General features: G+C 47.9%; 2 protein-coding genes across 4 annotated transcripts; one reads left to right on the top strand and one right to left on the bottom strand.

Annotated features, from left to right (window-relative positions):
• The first annotated feature begins 9,761 nt into the window (after window positions 1-9,761).
• On the top strand, window positions 9,762-14,390 carry LOC120712730 (heterogeneous nuclear ribonucleoprotein A1, A2/B1 homolog). Its single transcript, XM_039998596.1, has 6 exons — window positions 9,762-9,948; window positions 10,033-10,073; window positions 12,060-12,223; window positions 12,841-12,946; window positions 13,031-13,200; window positions 13,406-14,390. Exons 1-6 carry the CDS (start codon window positions 9,866-9,868, stop codon window positions 13,997-13,999), a joined length of 1,158 nt encoding a protein of 385 aa, XP_039854530.1. The 5' UTR covers window positions 9,762-9,865; the 3' UTR covers window positions 14,000-14,390.
• A 130-nt stretch (window positions 14,391-14,520) lies between these two features.
• LOC120712729 (oligopeptide transporter 1-like) lies at window positions 14,521-17,831 on the bottom strand. 3 transcript variants are annotated; one of them, XM_039998593.1, is made up of 5 exons: window positions 17,434-17,831; window positions 16,800-17,260; window positions 16,591-16,688; window positions 15,618-16,455; window positions 14,521-15,537 (listed from the first exon to the last, which is right to left on the bottom strand). In XM_039998593.1, exons 1-5 carry the CDS (start codon window positions 17,507-17,509, stop codon window positions 14,734-14,736), a joined length of 2,277 nt encoding a protein of 758 aa, XP_039854527.1. In that variant the 5' UTR covers window positions 17,510-17,831; the 3' UTR covers window positions 14,521-14,733. The 3 variants fall into 3 exon arrangements, with proteins under 3 accessions (XP_039854527.1, XP_039854528.1, XP_039854529.1); XM_039998594.1 differs by having other exon boundaries at window positions 16,800-17,248; window positions 17,434-17,826; XM_039998595.1 differs by having other exon boundaries at window positions 16,800-17,248; window positions 17,362-17,503.
• Between the last annotated feature and the right edge of the window lie 602 nt (window positions 17,832-18,433).

The raw sequence follows: 18,433 nt of genomic DNA, 5'->3' as shown, positions 1-18,433 counted from the left end.
TGACGAAGAGTCTTCTTAATGTTGAGTTGCCCTCGCTTGCAGGGGCTGACTTTGAAGCTTTCCTTCGTCAGACTGCCGGAGAAATAATAGACATCGCGGTCCGCGAAGTCATATCTGATTTGGACCGCATTATCTTTGAGGAAGAAACTTCAGATGTAACCTCGTAGTTTGATAGATTTTTCGAGTGTTTTTCGCCTGCGCGCGAACTATACATTTGTTTTCTCTTCACCTTTGCGCGAAGCGTATGTCTTTGTTGTAACACAAACTATGACTTATATGTGCAATGAATGCATTCCAGCATCCTTATTTACCCTTCGATTGTGCAAAATTTCATGTGTTGCGAAGCGCCACCCCCCCTTTTGCTCAAACCGGAGGGTGAACGTGTTTGACTGGTTCATTCACGCCGCAATCGAGTGTGCTTTGGTTCTTTGAAGCACCACTCCCCCTTCGCTAGGCTTGCGGGGGCGATGAAAATTTACGTGCCTTCGATGTAGCCTTAGGTCGCGTATGATTTTGTTGCCTTACTCTTCGTGCGTAAGGACTTTTCTGCCTTCGGCTTTACGCGCCGTAGGACTTTTCTGCTTTAGAATCTTCGCACATAAGGACTTTTCTGCCTTCGACTTTACGCGCCGAAAGACTTTTCTGCCTTAGGCTCTTCGCACATAAGGACTTTTCTGCCTTCGGCTTTTCGCGCTGAAGGACTTTTCTGCCTTAGGCTCTTGGCACGTAAGGACTTTTCTGCCTTCGGCTTTTCGCGCCGAAGGACTTTTCTGCCTTAGTCTCTTCGCACATAAGGACTTTTCTGTCTTCGGCTTTTCGCGCCGAAGGACTTTTCTGCCTTAGGCTTTTTGCACATAAGGATTTTTCTGCCTTCGACTCTTCGCGCCGAAGGACTTTTCTGCCTTAGGCTTTTCGCACATAAGGACTTTTCTGCCTTCGGCTTTTCGCGCCGAAGGACTTTTCTACCTTAGGCTTTTTGCGTCGAAAGACTTTGTTATTAATTTAGTCGGAAGTGAAGCTAAGGGGAGCGAAGCCCTATTAGGGATTGCGCCCTGTGCTTACTTTTTTCAAGCATCATCGCTTGCTTTATGCGCCGATGACTCCCCTCTTCGCTTGGCGAAGAGGGATAGATGCTTCGACGCCCCTGGAATATACCTGCTTTTGAAGACACTCTTTTTTTGGGGGCCTTGCTTATATTTCATAAGGAGTTACACAGGGTTCCGCCTCATTAAAAACCTCACACCTTCGACGCTCAAATTGAAATGTGTGAAGGCTTCCCCTGTGAGGAAAAGAGTACGGTCCCTTCAGTACATTGTGCGAATTTTTCGCAAACAGAAAATGAAAATTGCGGAAATAAAGACTAAGCTACTGAGCCCCTTCGGTTATTTTTCTCCGCGGGCTCTTACACTGTTCCTAAACATAGTACTTTTGCAGCATGTCTTTGTTCCATCAGTACGGGTCTTCGACGCCTTCCATCGTGCGAAGTCTGCAGCCTTCTGGTCTCACCATGGAAACTACAATGAACGGTCCTTCCCATTTGCTGTACATTTTACCCTTCTGCTTGGCCTTCGGGATTCTGCGAAGCACAAGATCTCCTTCTTGAATCTCTCTGGGCTTCACCTTTTTGTTCTTCCACCTTCGGGTTTCTTCCTGGTATCTGTCCAGGTTGATTGCACCTTGTATCTTGCCTGCCTCGATCGTGTCAATCGAAGGCTTTATGTCTTCATCTGCTGCTCCTGCCTCTTCGGACGTCCTCCACGATTTGAGTCTGATTTCTTCTGGCGTGACAGCCTCTTCGCCATACAGCAGCTTGAATGGTGTAAATTTCATGGTCCTTGATTCCGTCGTGTTGTGGGCGCCAAACTATTGGTGGAGAGTGCCTCTGGAACGAACGAACACTACAACAGTGAGGAGTGAGCACACCAGGCGAAGAGTATAACTCGAAGCCGAACACAATAGTTTCGCACAATCAAGCGGAATTCTCTCTCTTTCTTCCAAGTGTCCCATTAATGTACAGGGGTCGGGTATTTATAGGTGACGGTTCACCTACCACCTTCCGTTATTACACCATAATGCCCCTAACAACTATATTCCCGGAATATTCCAGGGGCTCAACTGTAACATCCCAAAAATCCAAAAAATTAAATCACGCGCTAAGTTATTTTTTTAAAAATTCTTTTCATCGTTGAGCTCAAAATCCTCCTAAAACCCTGAACCCTAATTACCGGAATTTTTCTCTGTCCCGAACACCTGATTTCCAACACCAGATCCCATTCGTCGTTTCCATCCATTCTTTTTTTCGCCGACCGTACCTCGCTCTCTCTCTTTCCTCGCCGTCATCCCATCCCGTGCCGCTCGGCACACGCACGACCACCGACCGCGATTATCGCCGGCCGCATGCACCGCTGCCTCCCCTGGCCCGCGCGCCATGCCGCGCATGCCTCCCCTGGCCCGCGCACCCCGCAATCGCCGCCTGCGCGCACCTTCTCTCCCTCTCTTCTTTTCTTTTTCCCATTCTTTTTCTTTCCTTTTTCCTTTTCTATTTCCCTTCCCCTCTCTCCTTTTCTTTTTCTTTTTTCTTTTTTTCCATTTTCCTTTTCTTTTCTTTTTTCTCTCCCCTCTCTCCTTCCTTCTCCCTCCTCTGCTCCGCTCCCGCGCGCGCACGTTCGCGCTCGCGCACCGCGTCGCACCGAGCCGCGCGCACCGGCCCGCCCACGCGCCGAGCGCGCCCAACCTAGCCACTGCCTTCCCCGTTCGCGCGGCCGCCTCCCACTCACCTCCACACGCCCAGGCACGCGCCCCGCGCACGCGCTCCACGCGGGCCGCGACGCCGCTCGCCGCGCTTGGCGCCGCCCGCTCTGCTTGGTGCCACCTCCCCGCCCCTGCACGCACGCAAGGTCCGCGCGAACGTACGCGCGCGCGCACCGCCGCTGCCCCCTCCGCTCGCGCGCACGCGCACGCCGCAACGCCGCGCCTCCTTATCACCTCGACGCGCGCATGCGCCACACGACGCGCGCCGCTCGCCGACCGCCCGGCCCCGCTCACCCTGCTCCGGACCCGCCCACGCACTGCTCCACGTGCGCTCTCCGCGCCGCCGTCGCTTAGCCACATCATCCCCCTGCCCGCCGAGCCCACGTGCGGCGCCCCGCCTCACCGCCGGCCGCCTTGTGCACGCACAGCACCACCTGCGCCGCTTGCAGTCTGCCCGACGCGTCCCATCCCGCCTTGCCGCCCGCGCCGCCGCGTTGCGATACGAGCAAGCGGCGGGAGCGCCATTAAGCCACCCCGCACCGCTCGCTGGTCACCACTGCCGCGTTCCACCAACCCCGCACCGCCCCACCGCCTCTCGCACCCTATAAAGAGCCCTCCGAGCCCCACACCCACAACCACGAGCCACGCCGCCAACCCTAGCCGCCCTCTCCTCAGCTGCCGCGCCGCCGCCGCTAGCGCCTCCACCCGCCGCCGCTGGCCACCGTGGCCAGGCCGCCACGCGCCACCTCCGCACGAGGTGTGGCCGGGGATCGGATCCTCTCTTTCCCCTCTCCCTTTTCCCTCACTCCGCAGCCACCCCCGAGCCCCCAGGCCGCCGGAATCGGCGCCGCCGACGCCCCGGTCCCCCTCCCCTGTTCTGTTCGGGAGGGAGGAGGAAGAAGGGGGGCATATTGGCCCAAAGCCCCCTCCCCTCTCTTTTATTTATTAAAGAGTCCCTCCACCTTTTTGCCCTTTTTTTCAAAAGAAACCATGTCTAAGTTTCTATTCCCAAATAAACCCTTTTCCCATATAAACAAAATTCTAATTGAGCCCTTGACCTTTTTTAGAATAACCCAAATAGTTTCTAAAATACAAACCAAGCCCCTGCCTTCTCAAATATAATTACAAATAAGTCCCTGGACCCTTATTTAACCCTAAAACTCTATATAACCTATCATTTCATGCGCCAAACGACCTCAGATCTACCTGAAACTTTACCACGCCTCTCATGTCATAGTTTTGTCCATGCCATGTGGAAACCACCCAAAAATATTACTCCGAACTCCATATCTTAATTATTTCCGAATCGAGCTCAACGATAAAACTTTTATTTCTGTTTCTTGATTGTGTGTTTGTTTGTATGCGTCATAGATCACGGTGTGAACGAAGGAGAGCTCGTAAACGAGCAGTACTGCGAGCCAGCGAACGAGGACCAGTTCTGCGACCCCGAGCCCGAAGGACAGTGCTTCGACCAGGACCTCCCCGAAGGCTTCGAAGACGGCAAGTTCAATCCCATCCTTTGATGCATGCTTTTGTCCTAGTTTTTATAAACACAACCCATTGGCCTGTTTTACAAAACCTGCATATGTTTTGCCTGCTGAAAACACGGTTGGATAGCCACCCCTTGATTTGTTATAACCATTCCTTGACCACCTAGATTAATGTCTGAATGTGATTGTTTGGACGTTAATCGCTGCTAGAACGCTTAGGATTTTATACAAACTACAACTTATTTTATAAAGAAAAGGTGTATGTGTGGGAAGGGATAAAAGTGTGAGATTTTGAAAGATAAGTTTAGACGGGATGGATGGCATTTCTGCGTGATTTGCCGATTGATGTGCTCGTGCCTGTGTGGCAGAGCAAGGAAGGGAGATATCCATCTCGTCACCCCTAAGGACCGAGTTGGTGTACCATCTCACCTAACTCCACTATCGTGCAAACCACTCGACCGTTGTATGGGCAACGGCTTAGCATAAACCCCACTAGTTAGTCTGATAGCCACCAGGAGAGTTGAGAGCAACGGGTGATCAAGGAGAAGGGATTAGCTCTGTGTGACTTATGCCCCGGTTAAAACCTCTATGTGATAGGTCAATAACCCCTTGGTGCATCCCGTGATGGCTAGTCAGGTCTAGCTAAGGTGGGTAATGGCTTTGTTGGGATCTGCACCGACACTAAGGTGATCGAGTTGCGGTACCCCACTTGTGGGTAAAGTTGCACACCTCTGTAAAGTTATGAATCTATTCGAATAGCCGTGCCCACGATACTGGGCGAGTTACGGTGTGGTCACATAACTAGTGTTTATCTTGGGATGGGCTGGCGTGAGTTGTTTTGGAAATGTGTCCGGCAGTTATGCCGTGTGCTACGGCGGATGAGGAGTCCGGTAGCAGCTTAAAACTTGGATCTTGTGTGGATCAACCCCTCGTGTTACTCGGTACAAGAAAACTGGTTTTGGAAAATGCTTTCTTTCAAATGAACCCCTGCACAAAATATTGCTTTCCGCAAATCAAACCCTAGCCTTATCCTTGATTTACCCTGTGCATTATATTCTGTTTATACCCCCTCCATGGGTGTGGTTGGACTTGCTGAGTACGTTTGTACTCACCACATTCTTAATTTTTACAGAGAAAGACCCAGACTTCGTTCCAGAGGACGTTGAGTAGGGTACCGTCCTGCACCCAGCCTTGCCTGTGGATTTGGGTCACCCGCAGGAGATTCCGCATGTCGCAAGACTCTGAGGACCCTCTTTTTATAATTAATATCGTTGTGTGGGTGTGGGTTGTAATCCTCGCGATAGTGGCACTTCTCTGCTCACTACCGCGTAGAGTTGTACGGTAATGAACCATCTGATGTAATAAATGTGTCATCAGTCTCCTGAGACTGATGTTTGTATCACATTTAAGTCTTCTCTTATGAGGGGACGCTTCATCAACCGTATTTTTACATCATTCAATAGATTACATTCTGGCCTCTACTGCCCACTGGGCCCAAAGACACACGTCATCATTCGGCGAATTTGGCCTTCGCGGCGTCAGGCGTGCTCGCTCCCCGACGCCTTTCCTCGCAGCTCCTCGTAGGGCTTCGCCGTCGACTCTCGCTGAATCTCCTCGCTGTCTTCGACTTCGCCATGGGCGCCTTGGTCTTCGCCTCTCTTCGCTTAGCCTTCGCCTTCGTCGTTGGCGCCCTGGTCTTCGCCTATCTCCGCTTGCCTTCGTCTTCGCTGTCGGCGCTTTAGTCTTCGCCTCTCTTCGCTCGAAGCCCAGAGCCCTTCGATCGCTTAGGTTCTTGGCCGGCTGAAGACCTTGTCGTTGGACCCGAATGGACCGCGGGCCTTCGGTCGATGGCCGGAGGTGGCGTCCCCAACAGTCCGCAAGTGGCCTAAACTTCAGTTACAGGAGAATTGGCAGGTTTTGGGAAGACAGGAGACGAGCTTTTGTACTTTCTGACCAGATCTGGTCATCTAGAGTTGTTTGATGTCAAAATTTTGCTAGATTTTTGGGTGTCCACGACAGACAAAAAGCTTGTCTCGCTATATCTGGCAAGAACCAAACCATATTCTAGCTGCGTTGACATGGAGAATGCTGTCTCCTTCATTTCCCCATTTTTCTTTTGAGCAAATGCACTTTTCAAATGATGTTTCTTTTGAGGGATTTGTCAAATGATGTTTTGGTAGCGTACGTACGCACTCAGACGGCATTGTTTACCGGAACTGTCACATCTAAACATTCTCAAAGTTCTGTGTTACTCCCTGTTTGTTTCCAGGGGCTAAAGTTTAGCCTCTGTCGTATCAAAGAGAACTTTATTATTTAAGGGTATTAAATAAAATATATTTATAATTTTTTTGATAAATGAGTGCTAATTCGCGAGACGAATCTAATGAGTAATTAATTCATAATTTGATACAGTGATACTACAGTAACCATTATTTAGTTATGAATTAATATACCACATTAGATTTGCCTCGCAGTTTAGCCCTAAGGTTCTGCAATTAGTTTTATAATTAGACTTTATTTAATACTTTAAAATAGTAAAATTCTGACATGGAATAAAGTTTAATCCTTAAATCCAAACAACCCTAGTTTACGCTGCAAGTGGTGTCCCAGCTCCTTCAAGGAAGCTTCCTATGCCAGGCAAGGAGGTACGATTAGCGTGCTGTGGCGCGGAGATTTGATTAGCCGATCAATGTGTTTGACCCACAGCCGTCCATCCATCGTGATTCATGGCACTAGTAAACAATGATTAACATATCCAAGGAAGGTGGTTTTAAGGCGTGCAGGAGCACTGATCATAAGCAGCTTTTACATAAGTTGTGGTAACATAAACAACTGAAAATCATGCCAATAATATCTTCTATTTTTTCGCCATATGGTGAGGCCAGCAATGTTAGGCGAATGTTGAGATCAGCCATCGATGCTCTTATTAGTGTCCTTCCGGATGTTCTCCGCGTACATCATGAATACAGTTCCAGTTCATCTTTGCTTGGTTGCAATGGTGACAGAGACAAAGCCACCGGTCCATCAATGTAGGCATGTTTGAAAGGGTTAGTCTGGCTTCAGCTTCACCTTAGTTAACGCAAATCGAAATACTATAGTGTGAAACTATTTTATAAGCCAGCGCTAAAATGAACTAGATGTCTGATGAAGCTAGGTTTTTTTTTCCTTCGCTAGCTTCACCGGTGAAGCCGGTTTGGGGAGTCCTTCCAAACAACCACGTAATGTCGCTTGGCAGAAGACGAACTAGATGTCTGATGAAGCTAGGTTTTTTTTTCCTTCGCTAGCTTCACCGGTGAAGCCGGTTTGGGGAGCCCTTCCAAACAACCACGTAATGTCGCTTGGCAGAAGACGCTAGTTGGTGCGCCCATGCTCGCATTGACTCCTAAACTTTTGGGTATTGTCAAAGGAAAATGTGATGTGCAGCTTCTAATTTCACCAATTTGAAAGCTCATTAGCTCATTTGTTATGCAAAATAAGTTCTATACATGTTGTATGCCGAAATTGGGGTTGTTTGTAATATTCTAGAGCTCTTAGGGCTATTTTGTAAAGCTGTCTTTGTTTGACTCTCTCCCAACTCGGAAATAGACAGAGAGCAGGGACTTGTTCTTCCCCTTTGGGGCTTGAGAGGGGGGAGATGAGATTTGAGAGATGAGGTTTTGATCTATCAAATCCATCTTTTAGAGAGTGAAATCGGAAGGGATTTGGAGCCTCCTCCAATTTTGTTGGCTCCCACCTCTTGTATCTTCATCTTCATAGTGGATTGATTGCTCGTTGCCGCATATGGTTTTTTCCCGCAAGGGGTTTCCACGTAAATCCTTGTGTCTACCTGTGATTCGGTATTTATCTTGCCATACTTATTGATTGGTTGATATCCTGCTTGCTATTGGTGTCGTATTGTTCGAGTTCATAGTGTATGGATGAGATTGGCATATGATGCATGTATGGGGTTTTTGATATGTTGATGATGGGGATTGATGTGTCAGTAAGTTAATCTCTACAAGTATGTTTCTTTTTGGAAAGTTTGGACAACACCATGTTTGATGAATCGAAATTATAGGACTGTTTTGATATAAGGTGTTCGGTGAAATGCTCGTAATAATTAGCTTGCTAATCTTGACGCTTCCGCTGCCCCTCTGCGCTCACAGAAAATGGAGTTAAAGATGTGCATTTGCTTCTCTTCTAGATCTGCCAACTTGTTTGGAGAATTTTGCTTTGTACCAAGCTAAAAAATCACTAATTTGTGCCCTTAGCGTGACTACATGAGCTTTCGCCTGATTGTCAAAGGAATTTGGGTAATTACGCTAGCTTGGACATGCACACAACGTCTGCTATCCATCGACACATTATCTTATCAGGTCGGTTGTGCGAGATGCACCTCTTGCATGAGGTACCAAAGTCTCATTCATTGTCAATAATCACCCTGCAAGAGCATGGCCTTTGAACAGTAACTTTTCCTTCTTGCATCACCACAACAAATGCATGTCGGTGGCATCACATGGTGGAGTTGTTTCAACCCGATCCGGTTCAGTCCACTCATGTCAAAAGCCACTATAATGGAAGAGCTTGAGGATGCCCAAAACCTCTGAATTTTTGTTTGTTCCTATACACTTCTCCTATTGACAAGGCAATAATGATACCATTTGCATCTTGTGTCCTTTTACATAAAAAACACATCCTTTCAATCTTGTCGATTTTTCCAAGTACCCCCATTTTTAAGGTGAAAAATGTAAGAAAATAGATGGGCACCATTGGACGGACATAGTTCACCAACGTTTCTTGCATGGTTCAGTCTTACCAGCCTGGCAGTCCGCAGTTTTTTGCTAAAATATTTTTATTGGTGAGTGGGTGCACTACGACCCGTTTTAAAGCTGCTGAGAATAATCCTAGGTAAGTGCATAGAAATAAATTCACAGCTTAGGAAGACTTTGCATAATGATTCGATAAATAGTTATGGTCGCTGACCTAAGCAGCCTGGCCAAAAGTTGTTAGAATTTTCTGGACATGTTGGATCTCTTTATTTTTGTTCAGTGAAGTAAATCAGACTCTGGAAGACTAATACATTACGCTGGTTCAAACAAAAGTCCCTAGCGCGAGCTCATGAATTATGCAATAAAGATAATTAATTCGGGAAATTCGGATCATAAGGCCACAAATCTAAATTTATGAGCTAAACATTTCTTACGGGGCTAGGATTCAACTAGTTTTGGATCAAAATTGCCAAACGGAAATCGTTACTCACTTATTTAAATCACTAGCCAAATTCCGCCTTACAAATATAACAGAGTCCATATGACGTATTACCGTGAATATAATTTTTTTTTGAGATTAGTGAATATAATTTGGTGAATTGCCGTTTTTTCCCCCTACTCTCGGCCCACTCGATAGTTGGGCCTATATATCGACTAGAAATTATCACGAGAAATATAATTAGCCATTTCAGCCTCTACCGAGCGGGCCGCGAGTAGGATTGGAAAAAAAAAACCCCTCATTAACCCTATATTTGGGTTTGCAGGCAAGGCCACCGTTTCTAGCCGCGAGCGCGCACGCCGACACGCGGTTGTGCCATCTGTGCGAGTGAAACCAAGGGCGAGCTGCCCAACTCCGTACGCAACCCTAGCGCGGCCATGGGGAAGGCGGAGACGAGAACCAGGCGGCGCGGCGGCGGCGGCGGCGGTGGCGGCGACGGAGGCGGCGGTGGCAACCCGGGGTATGGACTCCCGGCCCCCTCTTCCCTCCCGAGTTTACGGGATCTCTCGGTTTGGCGGTCTGATTCGCGGCGTTTGGCTCGCAGGAAGATTTTCGTCGGAGGGCTGCCGCGGGACACCACAGATGGTAGGCCGATCGATTCCTGTACAATTTTGGCGTGCTATTCTTGTAGTGATCCGCGTGGATTGGTGAGGCGATTGCGATTCGGCTGTACAATTTTGGGGGTTTTCTGTGGGTCGGAGGAAGCGGTATGCGTTATGCGTGGGCGGTATTCAGTTGGTATCCGGATGCGTGGTGCTTTGCGCTGCAGTGCTGCAATGATGATAGCTTGCCTCGGCTAATTTATTAATTATAGCGTGTGAAAAACTGCAGTGATGTTTGCTTCAAAAAAAGATTGCAGTGATGGTCTGTGTTTAGTATGGATTCTAAGCTGTGTTCTGAGTTGTGACCAGTGCGAGCTTTACACAATGCACCTAAACAACAAGAATTTTGACGCTTCCCTACAGTGATAGCTAATCTGTTCAAGTTGCAACTGGCCCTGTTACCATATCTGCATTTATGTCTGATGAAGATCTTGTTGGGTGTATTATATTCCATTGCCAATGATTGTAACATGTAATGCCTGAATCTGTGAATTGGTAACATCCACTGAAAATGTCTATTTTAATTTGGATGGAGAAAGTGTTTATATAAACTTTGTAAACTATTCTGCCTTATCGATGTAATCAGTGAGATGCCAGTTTTTCCTAATGAGATAGAGGGATAGGGCTGAAGAACCACGGGGAATAGTTTATAGACTAGTGCATGATGTAGCACTGCGAATGCATCAATATATTGCAATTCGTGCCTTGTTCCATTCTGCTTATCATTTGTTCATCAACTGATGTGTGAACACTAGTGAATTGTAGGATGGACGAAGATAACGCGCGACGGGTCGCGCTGGCTGGCAGCGCGCGACCCGTCGCTGTCGTGAGAGCAGGTGGTGGTGTGTTGTCCAAAAAAAAATAGAATCCATATATTTTTTTAGAAAAAAATAATTTATCTCCATCATACGATTTTTGTTTTTGAAACCGTTTGTACCATTGCGTTCTGTGTGACGAGAGGAATAAAACTAGATCTCACTTGCATATATTTTGATGATATTTTTCACTCGTGCCAAGTTGTTATATGCTATCACATAAATTGTCAAGGTGTCTACACATAAGTTGCCACACTTGTAAAGTAAGAGTTGCAACAACAAAAAATAGCATTTTTTGTTTAAGTTGTCAAGAAAAAAAGAAATTTATCATGAAATCATAATTTGTTATGCACAGGAGTTGTCACAAAGACTAGAAAAAGTGTCATGCACATGAGTTGCCGAAAAAAAATCTTATACGAAGTTGTCACACTTGTAATATAGAAGTTGCCAGAGAACAGGAGGTGTCTTACACATAAGTTGCCACACATATAACACATAAGTTATCACAAACACAGAAGGGTGTCGTAAACATAAATTGCTACACATATAATACATAATTTGCCACAAATATAGAAGGATGTCCTACACATAAGTTGCCAAATGAGTTGTTGGTGGACACTCTGCTTTTATGACAAACTCATATAAATGAAATGCTATTTTTTATGGCAACTTGTATATTAGAACTGTGACAATCTATGTATGCAATACTGTGCAACTTATGTTATAGCATATAGCAATTTGATACTGTTGCAAAACGTCATCGAAACATATGTAAGTGGGATCTAGTTTTGTTCGACTCGTCGAGTAGAATACTATGGTGCAATCGGTTCTCAAAACGGAACTCGTATGAGTGAGATAAAATATTTTTTAATGAGAGAAAGAGATGGGCCCCGGACAGCGGCCCGTCATCCCCTCGCAGGCCGTAGCAGACTATCGTGGTCGCGCAGTCACGCGCGGGCGCGACTGTTCGCGTCTTAAATTTTCCCTTGTAGGATTAGTAGATTCTCAGGTTTAGGACACATTTTTGGAAAACTAGTAGTAACAGTTGAACTAAAGAGGATCGGTAGTGACCCTTGGTGGCACCCAGTCGCATCCCTACTCAGGTTAGCTCTGTTTTTGTTTTACTGATTTTTGTGCTTCTATTTTCTGTGCAGCTACATTTGTGCGGCATTTTGGCCAGTATGGGGAAATAATTGATTCAGTAATAATGAAAGATAGGCACACATCTCAGCCGCGGGGTTTTGGCTTCATTACATACTCTGACACTGCTGTTGTTGATAAAGTGATAGAGGAAACTCATGTCATCAACGGAAAGCAAGTAAGTTATGTTTTCCACTATTCGGTGTCACCATTCAGGAGTCGAATTTCTCTATTTTTTAATTCTTCATTTCAGCTTTGCCGTGTCAATGGCTGCACTCTGTATACTTGAAGGTCCATTATGTGATAACTGTATATAACATCAATTGTTTATTCTTTGTGGCAAAAAATTTTGTTTTAGCCTACAGCACTTTGTTAAAAATCTGAAATTACACCTTGTGATTCAAGTGCCTATGTTTTCAATTTTTATGTTTAGCAGGATTTCTCATTTTCAATTATTATCTTTTGGTTAGCTAGTTGTGAGTGCATTTAATCAAACGTGACTGTTGCTATGTTTATCTGTATTGCTTTGTTAATTCAAGCAATTGGCATGTCAGTGTCTATCATCTTGCAGTGATGGATTTGCATACTTCTAATGGTGTTTCTGATTACATTTTTTTTACCAATTTTATTGCTTTGTTAAATTGCTCATGTTAATGGAGCTATAACAAATGTGATTTACCACTCCTCAATTTTCTATCGGATGTTTCATTTTGGACCATACCTCATCCGCACCATTTACCTTCGCAATCCCCATGTGTCACAGCTGACAGTAGTACTGCCTTCTGTTTACTCCAGGTTGAGATTAAAAGAACCATACCAAAGGGTGCAATGCAGTCTAGCTCTAAGGATTTCAAGACTAGAAAGATATTTGTTGGTGGGCTCCCCTCAGCACTAACAGAAGGTAATATCAGTATGGCATATGATGGTCAGCTTTGTTTTATATTGGTTTTTGCCTGATGGTTCTTCCATTTGTTTCCTTGATCAGATGATTTCAAGAGTTTCTTTGAAAGATATGGGACTGTGGTAGACCACCAGATTATGTTTGATCGTGAAACAAAACGGTCTAGAGGCTTTGGATTTGTAGTTTTTGCTTCTGAGGAAACTGTAGATGATTTGTTAGCAAACGGAAATATGATTGATCTTGCTGGTTCAAAGGTGAGTCTGCAGTTCGTTAAAGAATTGTCACAAATAGTTATCCCCTCCACAATGTACTTATGGTGTAAGATATGTATAGTAACATCAACAAAAAGAAAATGCAATATTCTATTCAAGTCAACTGCTGTGCTGGAACATCATGCTTAATTAATAGAAACGCCCCATAGGTTATTGACAGGGCTTAGGTCATTTGCTTTGTTTGTAGGTGGAGATCAAGAAGGCAGAACCAAAGAAATCCTCAAACCCACCTCCATCAGGGCGTGGTAGAAGTTCTAGATCTTCATATGATAGTGGCTCTAGGGACCACCTTTCTTCTGATAACTATGGTGGATTGGCTAATCCTTATGGCAGTTACAGGGGTGGTGGATTTGATCCTTATAGGGGCGATGCAGGTTTCAGCGGTAGTAGGCTTGGCAGCTATGGTGGGATGGGTGAATTTGGTGTTGGATATGGTCGTTACTATGCAGGTTTAGGGGCATATGGAGCTGCATCTTCATATGGTTATCCCAGTCGCTTTGGGTTATATGGAGGTTATGGTGGAGGTTATGCTGGTGGGGACTTGAGTGGCTATAGACGCACTGTTGCTGATGAGAGCTTTGGTGCCCCTGGTAATTCTGGTTTTGGTGGTGGTGCTGATGAGGGCTTTGGTGGCCCTGGCCCTGGTAGTTCTGGCTATGGTGGTTCTGCCTATGGTGTGGCATATGATCCTGCTCTAGGTGGTTATGGACCTGCTAGCACACCTGACAGGAATAAGGGAAGCTTTACTGGTGGATTTGGACGATATCACCCGTATGGATGATAAGAAGAGCCCTTCCATCTCAATCTTCCCTGCATGTTTGCTCCCTGTCATTAGAGGGTACGCACTACCCAGCATTGCTAGGAAAATGCAGCTGCGGGTAGCCTCCAACCCAGCTTTATGTCATGTACATGTTTTATAGTTCACCTGAGGTTTAACTTTTATCCCATATCCCATATCCAGACTAGATTTCATATTGAAGGTTTTTGTTTGGCATTTTTATAGAATTCTGGTATTGTGATGATTTAAATTAACTCTGTAAGCATACCTGGGGGAACAGATTAGCTGCTGTCTGAAAAGTTAGGATTGACAGTCTCGATCACTTAGCATCCTCTGATTTATCCCTGAAGGGCAATGTCTAGTAATTTATCTGTGCTCTCCGATACCAAGTTCATCTAGCTCACTATTGATTCTTTTACACGGTTTCACAATTCTGAGCTCTTCAACGATTTTGAGCAACTTTAAACCGAAGTTTATCCATATCTGCATGATGTTCTGACAGGCACTGTATGACGATGCTATGGTTCACGAGAAAGAAAAGGCACTTGTGTCTTAACAAACTAGCTTTGCTTTAGGTTTTTTCTGTACAGTTGCTTGTCGAGTAGAACAAATAGTTGCTGTACTAGCAAACTGGACATTGGAGCATGCCTTTGCATGCGTTGTTTCATTTTCCTAGCAATCTTTTCTGAATTCTGACTGAGATTATCTATACTAGTAGAATGCTACTGCCTGGGTGCCTAGTGAACGGGGCAGCCGGGGGCGCGGACTCCCGGCGCCGTGGGGCACCTCGCGAGCGCGCAGTGGTCGTCGACCTGCAGCCCCCACCAGCGGACGCCGTCGACGCCCCTGGACTGCAGCACGGCGTAGGACAGGATGCCCATGAAGGCGACGCCGGCGTCGAGTCCGGCAGAGAGCACGTAGTTGTGGCGCGCCCACCAGGCCTTGCACCGGCGGTAGACGACGTGGTTGAAGGCGAGCCCCACGGCGCCCCACATGAGGTAGTTGACGGAGCGCGCCGGCGGCATCATCCCCGTGGCGCCGAGCAGCACGGGCGTGTTGACGAGCCGCAGCCACGCGGCGCCCGGGAACGCCCGGGACAGCGCCCAGAAGGGCACCGGCGCCAGCGCGCCGGCGAGGAAGAAGTAGTTCATCGCGGCGTAGCGCCCCAGCCGGCCGAACATGCGCAGCGGCCCGACCACGCCCCAGATGACGGACGCGTTGAAGAAGACGTCGTCGCCGGGGCACGTCCAGGGGCTCCCCTCCGGCAGCCTCGCCGGGTCGCAGATGTTGGGCACGCTCTCCAGCAGCCACCACGACGTGCCGAAGTACACCGACGACGCCATCACCGTCCCCACCAGCTGGACGATGAACATGGAGCGCGGCGGGATCTTCATGTAGTGGCCCAGCTTGAAGTCCTGCAGGAACATGATCGCCTGGGACATGCTGATGTAGCCGTACGTCTTGAACGCCACGTTGGCGAGCGGCCGCCCCGGGTACAGGTACCCGATGATCAGCTCCGTCACCACGTTCAGCCCAGGTTGCTGCATGCTCATCAAGAAATCAGATCGACTCATCATCTGAGGTAAACTAAAAGTAAAACTGTAAAAAAAGTGTTCTGTACTTGGTTGGTGGTGGCGGTGATGATGCCGATGGGGAGCGTGAAGAAGAAGGCGAGGCCGGCGGCCAGGAGCACGCCCCAGTAGGGGAGCTGCAGCTGCCGGCCGAATCCCTCGCAGGTGAACACGGAGAGCCCGAGCACCAGCACCAGCATCACCTGGAACCACCACTGCGGCACGGCGGCGTAGTTCCTCCTCATCAGCCTGCCGTGCACGTCGCCGGCGGCGGCCCGCGCCCGCACCGTCGCCCTGGTCTGCTCCCAGATCGACCTGCCGTGGTAGAGGGCGACGTGCGACAGGGTGGCCGCCAGCGTCGCGAAGCTGAGCCCGTAGGTGAAGGCGAAGAAGATGCTCAGGTTGATCTGGCCGGCGCCGTCGTAGCCGGCCTGGCTGAACTGGAAGGTCCTCGGGTCGAGCACCTTGTCCACGTCGTACCGGCTGCCGTTGGCCATGAACACGTGGGAGGAGATGATGGGGAAGCGCCTGGCCCCGTAGGCGTCGGTCCAGTAGGCGGCGGGCACGATCACGTAGACGATGAGGAAGAAGCCGGCCATGATGTTCATGATGGCAAACGCCGGCGTCGACAGCGGCGTGCCCAGGAACCCGGCGACGGTGGCCCAATCGAGCCCGAAGGAGCCCACGCCGAGGCCGTACACGCCGGAGCCGATCTGCTGCGCGGTCACGGAGTTCTTCCACACCAGGCAGGCCAGGGAGATGGTGGAGATGGTCGGGAAGAGGTAGTTGGGCACAATGTAGTAGGCGAAGCTCGTGATGAGCACGGTGAGGAAGAACTGCAGCCTCGTCGTCCCTCCCTTGGGCCTCTTCTCCTTCTCGTGCAGAGCTCTGGGGGAAAAAAAAGGAGAGTCAAATTCAGAAGCTTGGTCTGAACAATCAACTGAATTACTTGCATCTCAAGAACGTAACAGGTTGGTGATCACTGATCAGAGAAATAATTGGATTGGACTTTGGAGTGGAGACCTGAAGAGGGAAACCTGCACCAGGTTTGCAGGCCACCACATGTAGGGGGAGTCCACAAGGAACTTTCTGAAGAGGCCAGCCCAGCCATATCCCATCAACTGAAAACAAAACATTGTTCATGGACTCAACTCTCAAGGTAGTGTCAGATGAAAGAAGAACTCAAAAATACCATCACTTGGATCAGATGTTCGGTAGTCTGGCTATGCTACCTGGGTGGTCTGAGTGAGCAACATGGCGGCGAGGGGATGGATCTCCCGGTGGTAGAACGCCTTCACGATGGTTATGATGCCGACGGCGTACACCGAGTTGGAGCCGGTGTTGGCGAAGATGGTGATCAGGACATGCTCCTTGAGGTTGAATGGCCCCGGGTTCAGCGAGAAGGACCACTTGGTGCCCCTGATTCTGACGGCCTTCGTGGGGAGGCAGGCGGCCATCAGCTTGCCGAGCGGCAGCACGACGATCTGCACCGAGAGGGAGGAGATGTACAGCGGGTTCTGCCGGTACCCGAAGAACTGGTTGGAGAAAGCCAGCAGCGCGCACGAGATGAGCCCCAGGAACCATGTCCTGAAGGTCAGCGCCGGCAATGCCGGGTTGTCGGTGATGGGCACGGTGAGCCGGACCTCCTCGATTGGGCAGTCGTCTACCTCCTCCTCAGAATCTGAACAAGAATCTATTGCTTCACTTCCAGTGAGAAAAAAGAAAACGAAAAATTTGTTGCAGAAGATGGGAAAGCTCAGAACTGAACAAAAAGTGCTATTTTGCAGGCTTCACGCTGAGGAGCATTCCTTCTCTGGATGAAGAATTCGTCAGATTTCAGTCAAGAACTAGGCAAGAACAGCTCACCTGTTCTTCCACCATTGGTGCCTGGCCTGGCGTCCTGGCCGTCAAGGTGGCTGAGCTCGACTTGCTGAGGATCCATTCTGATTTCTGACACTCCTTGCCAACCCTCCACCTAAGAGTTGCTCTTATATATAAAAACGAAGGTTTCTCTTTGGATGGGGCACCTCACAACGAGATGGGCAGACCAATTAGGGGCTGTGTTGGTAGCGAGTAGCTCCTGCGAAATGACAATTTTTTTTTTTTGAATCGGCGAAATGACAAATTGATAGGTTAAGGGTCGTCTTCATCCTCCTCTGAAGCTTGCAAGTAAATGTGGGTGGTGCTCAAGGGATATGGCCGCCTAACTGAGCTTCCTGTTCTGCAGCTGCATGGTCCCCTTCACCCCTTGCATTGTCTGTCTCTATTTACATAAGCAGTTCAAAGCTGTGAAGGAACAGCTCGACTATTCATGATGCCATGAAGATCGTCGGTACTGACAAAAAGTCACTGGGGCAACTGCAATGCACTAGTGTCTATAGTACAGTAATAGTACATCCTTTAAAAAAAGATAGAAACTTTTAGCAAGTAGTACTTTGTTTAATTGTAGATATTATGCTGGCAATTGTTTAAGGTCTGAAAATGATTGGATAAAGCTTTCGGACACCAGATGTGTGAAAGTTAGTGAATAAATCAGACACTGTTTCTGATAGGCAATGCTTTCTTGGAGCATGTGTTTTCTCCTAGTTTATGGTTGGTCCTGCCATGCCTAGCACAGTTGAAGAGATAGCTGATGGATCCAAGCACTTCACAAATAATATGAATATAAAAACCATAAATTCAGTGCTGAATGCAACCTCCAGATGCTACATTTGTATAAATGGAGGTGTCTAATCTAGAACCAGCAATAACCATATGGTGTCAGTCCTAGCAGAAATGCAGAATTACCTTCCACTTTGCAAATCTGAATAGATTTAGCTTCAAAAAGGGGGTGCAAATCCTGGTACTTTAACACCAATAAATTAGC

This window comes from Panicum virgatum, chromosome 6K (assembly GCF_016808335.1).
Source record: "Panicum virgatum strain AP13 chromosome 6K, P.virgatum_v5, whole genome shotgun sequence".
In the NCBI taxonomy this organism is placed as follows: domain Eukaryota; kingdom Viridiplantae; phylum Streptophyta; class Magnoliopsida; order Poales; family Poaceae; genus Panicum; species Panicum virgatum.
The sequence above is the reverse complement of the archived record's forward strand: the minus strand, read 5'-3'. Positions and strand labels throughout refer to the sequence as shown.

Excerpts from the sequence above, each read along its gene's own strand:
- LOC120712730 (XM_039998596.1), top strand. The coding sequence starts at position 9,866 with ATGGGGAAGGCGGAGACGAGAACCAGGCGGCGCGGCGGCGGCGGCGGC. Across the intron at positions 12,947-13,030 it reads CCCCTCAGCACTAACAGAAG|ATGATTTCAAGAGTTTCTTT; the intron begins GTAATATCAGTA and ends TTCCTTGATCAG. Across the intron at positions 13,201-13,405 it reads TTGATCTTGCTGGTTCAAAG|GTGGAGATCAAGAAGGCAGA; the intron begins GTGAGTCTGCAG and ends CTTTGTTTGTAG.
- LOC120712729 (XM_039998593.1), bottom strand. The coding sequence starts at position 17,509 with ATGGATCCTCAGCAAGTCGAGCTCAGCCACCTTGACGGCCAGGACGCC. Across the intron at positions 16,689-16,799 it reads TGCTCACTCAGACCACCCAG|TTGATGGGATATGGCTGGGC; the intron begins GTAGCATAGCCA and ends TTTTGTTTTCAG. Across the intron at positions 16,456-16,590 it reads GTGCAGGTTTCCCTCTTCAG|AGCTCTGCACGAGAAGGAGA; the intron begins GTCTCCACTCCA and ends TTTTTCCCCCAG.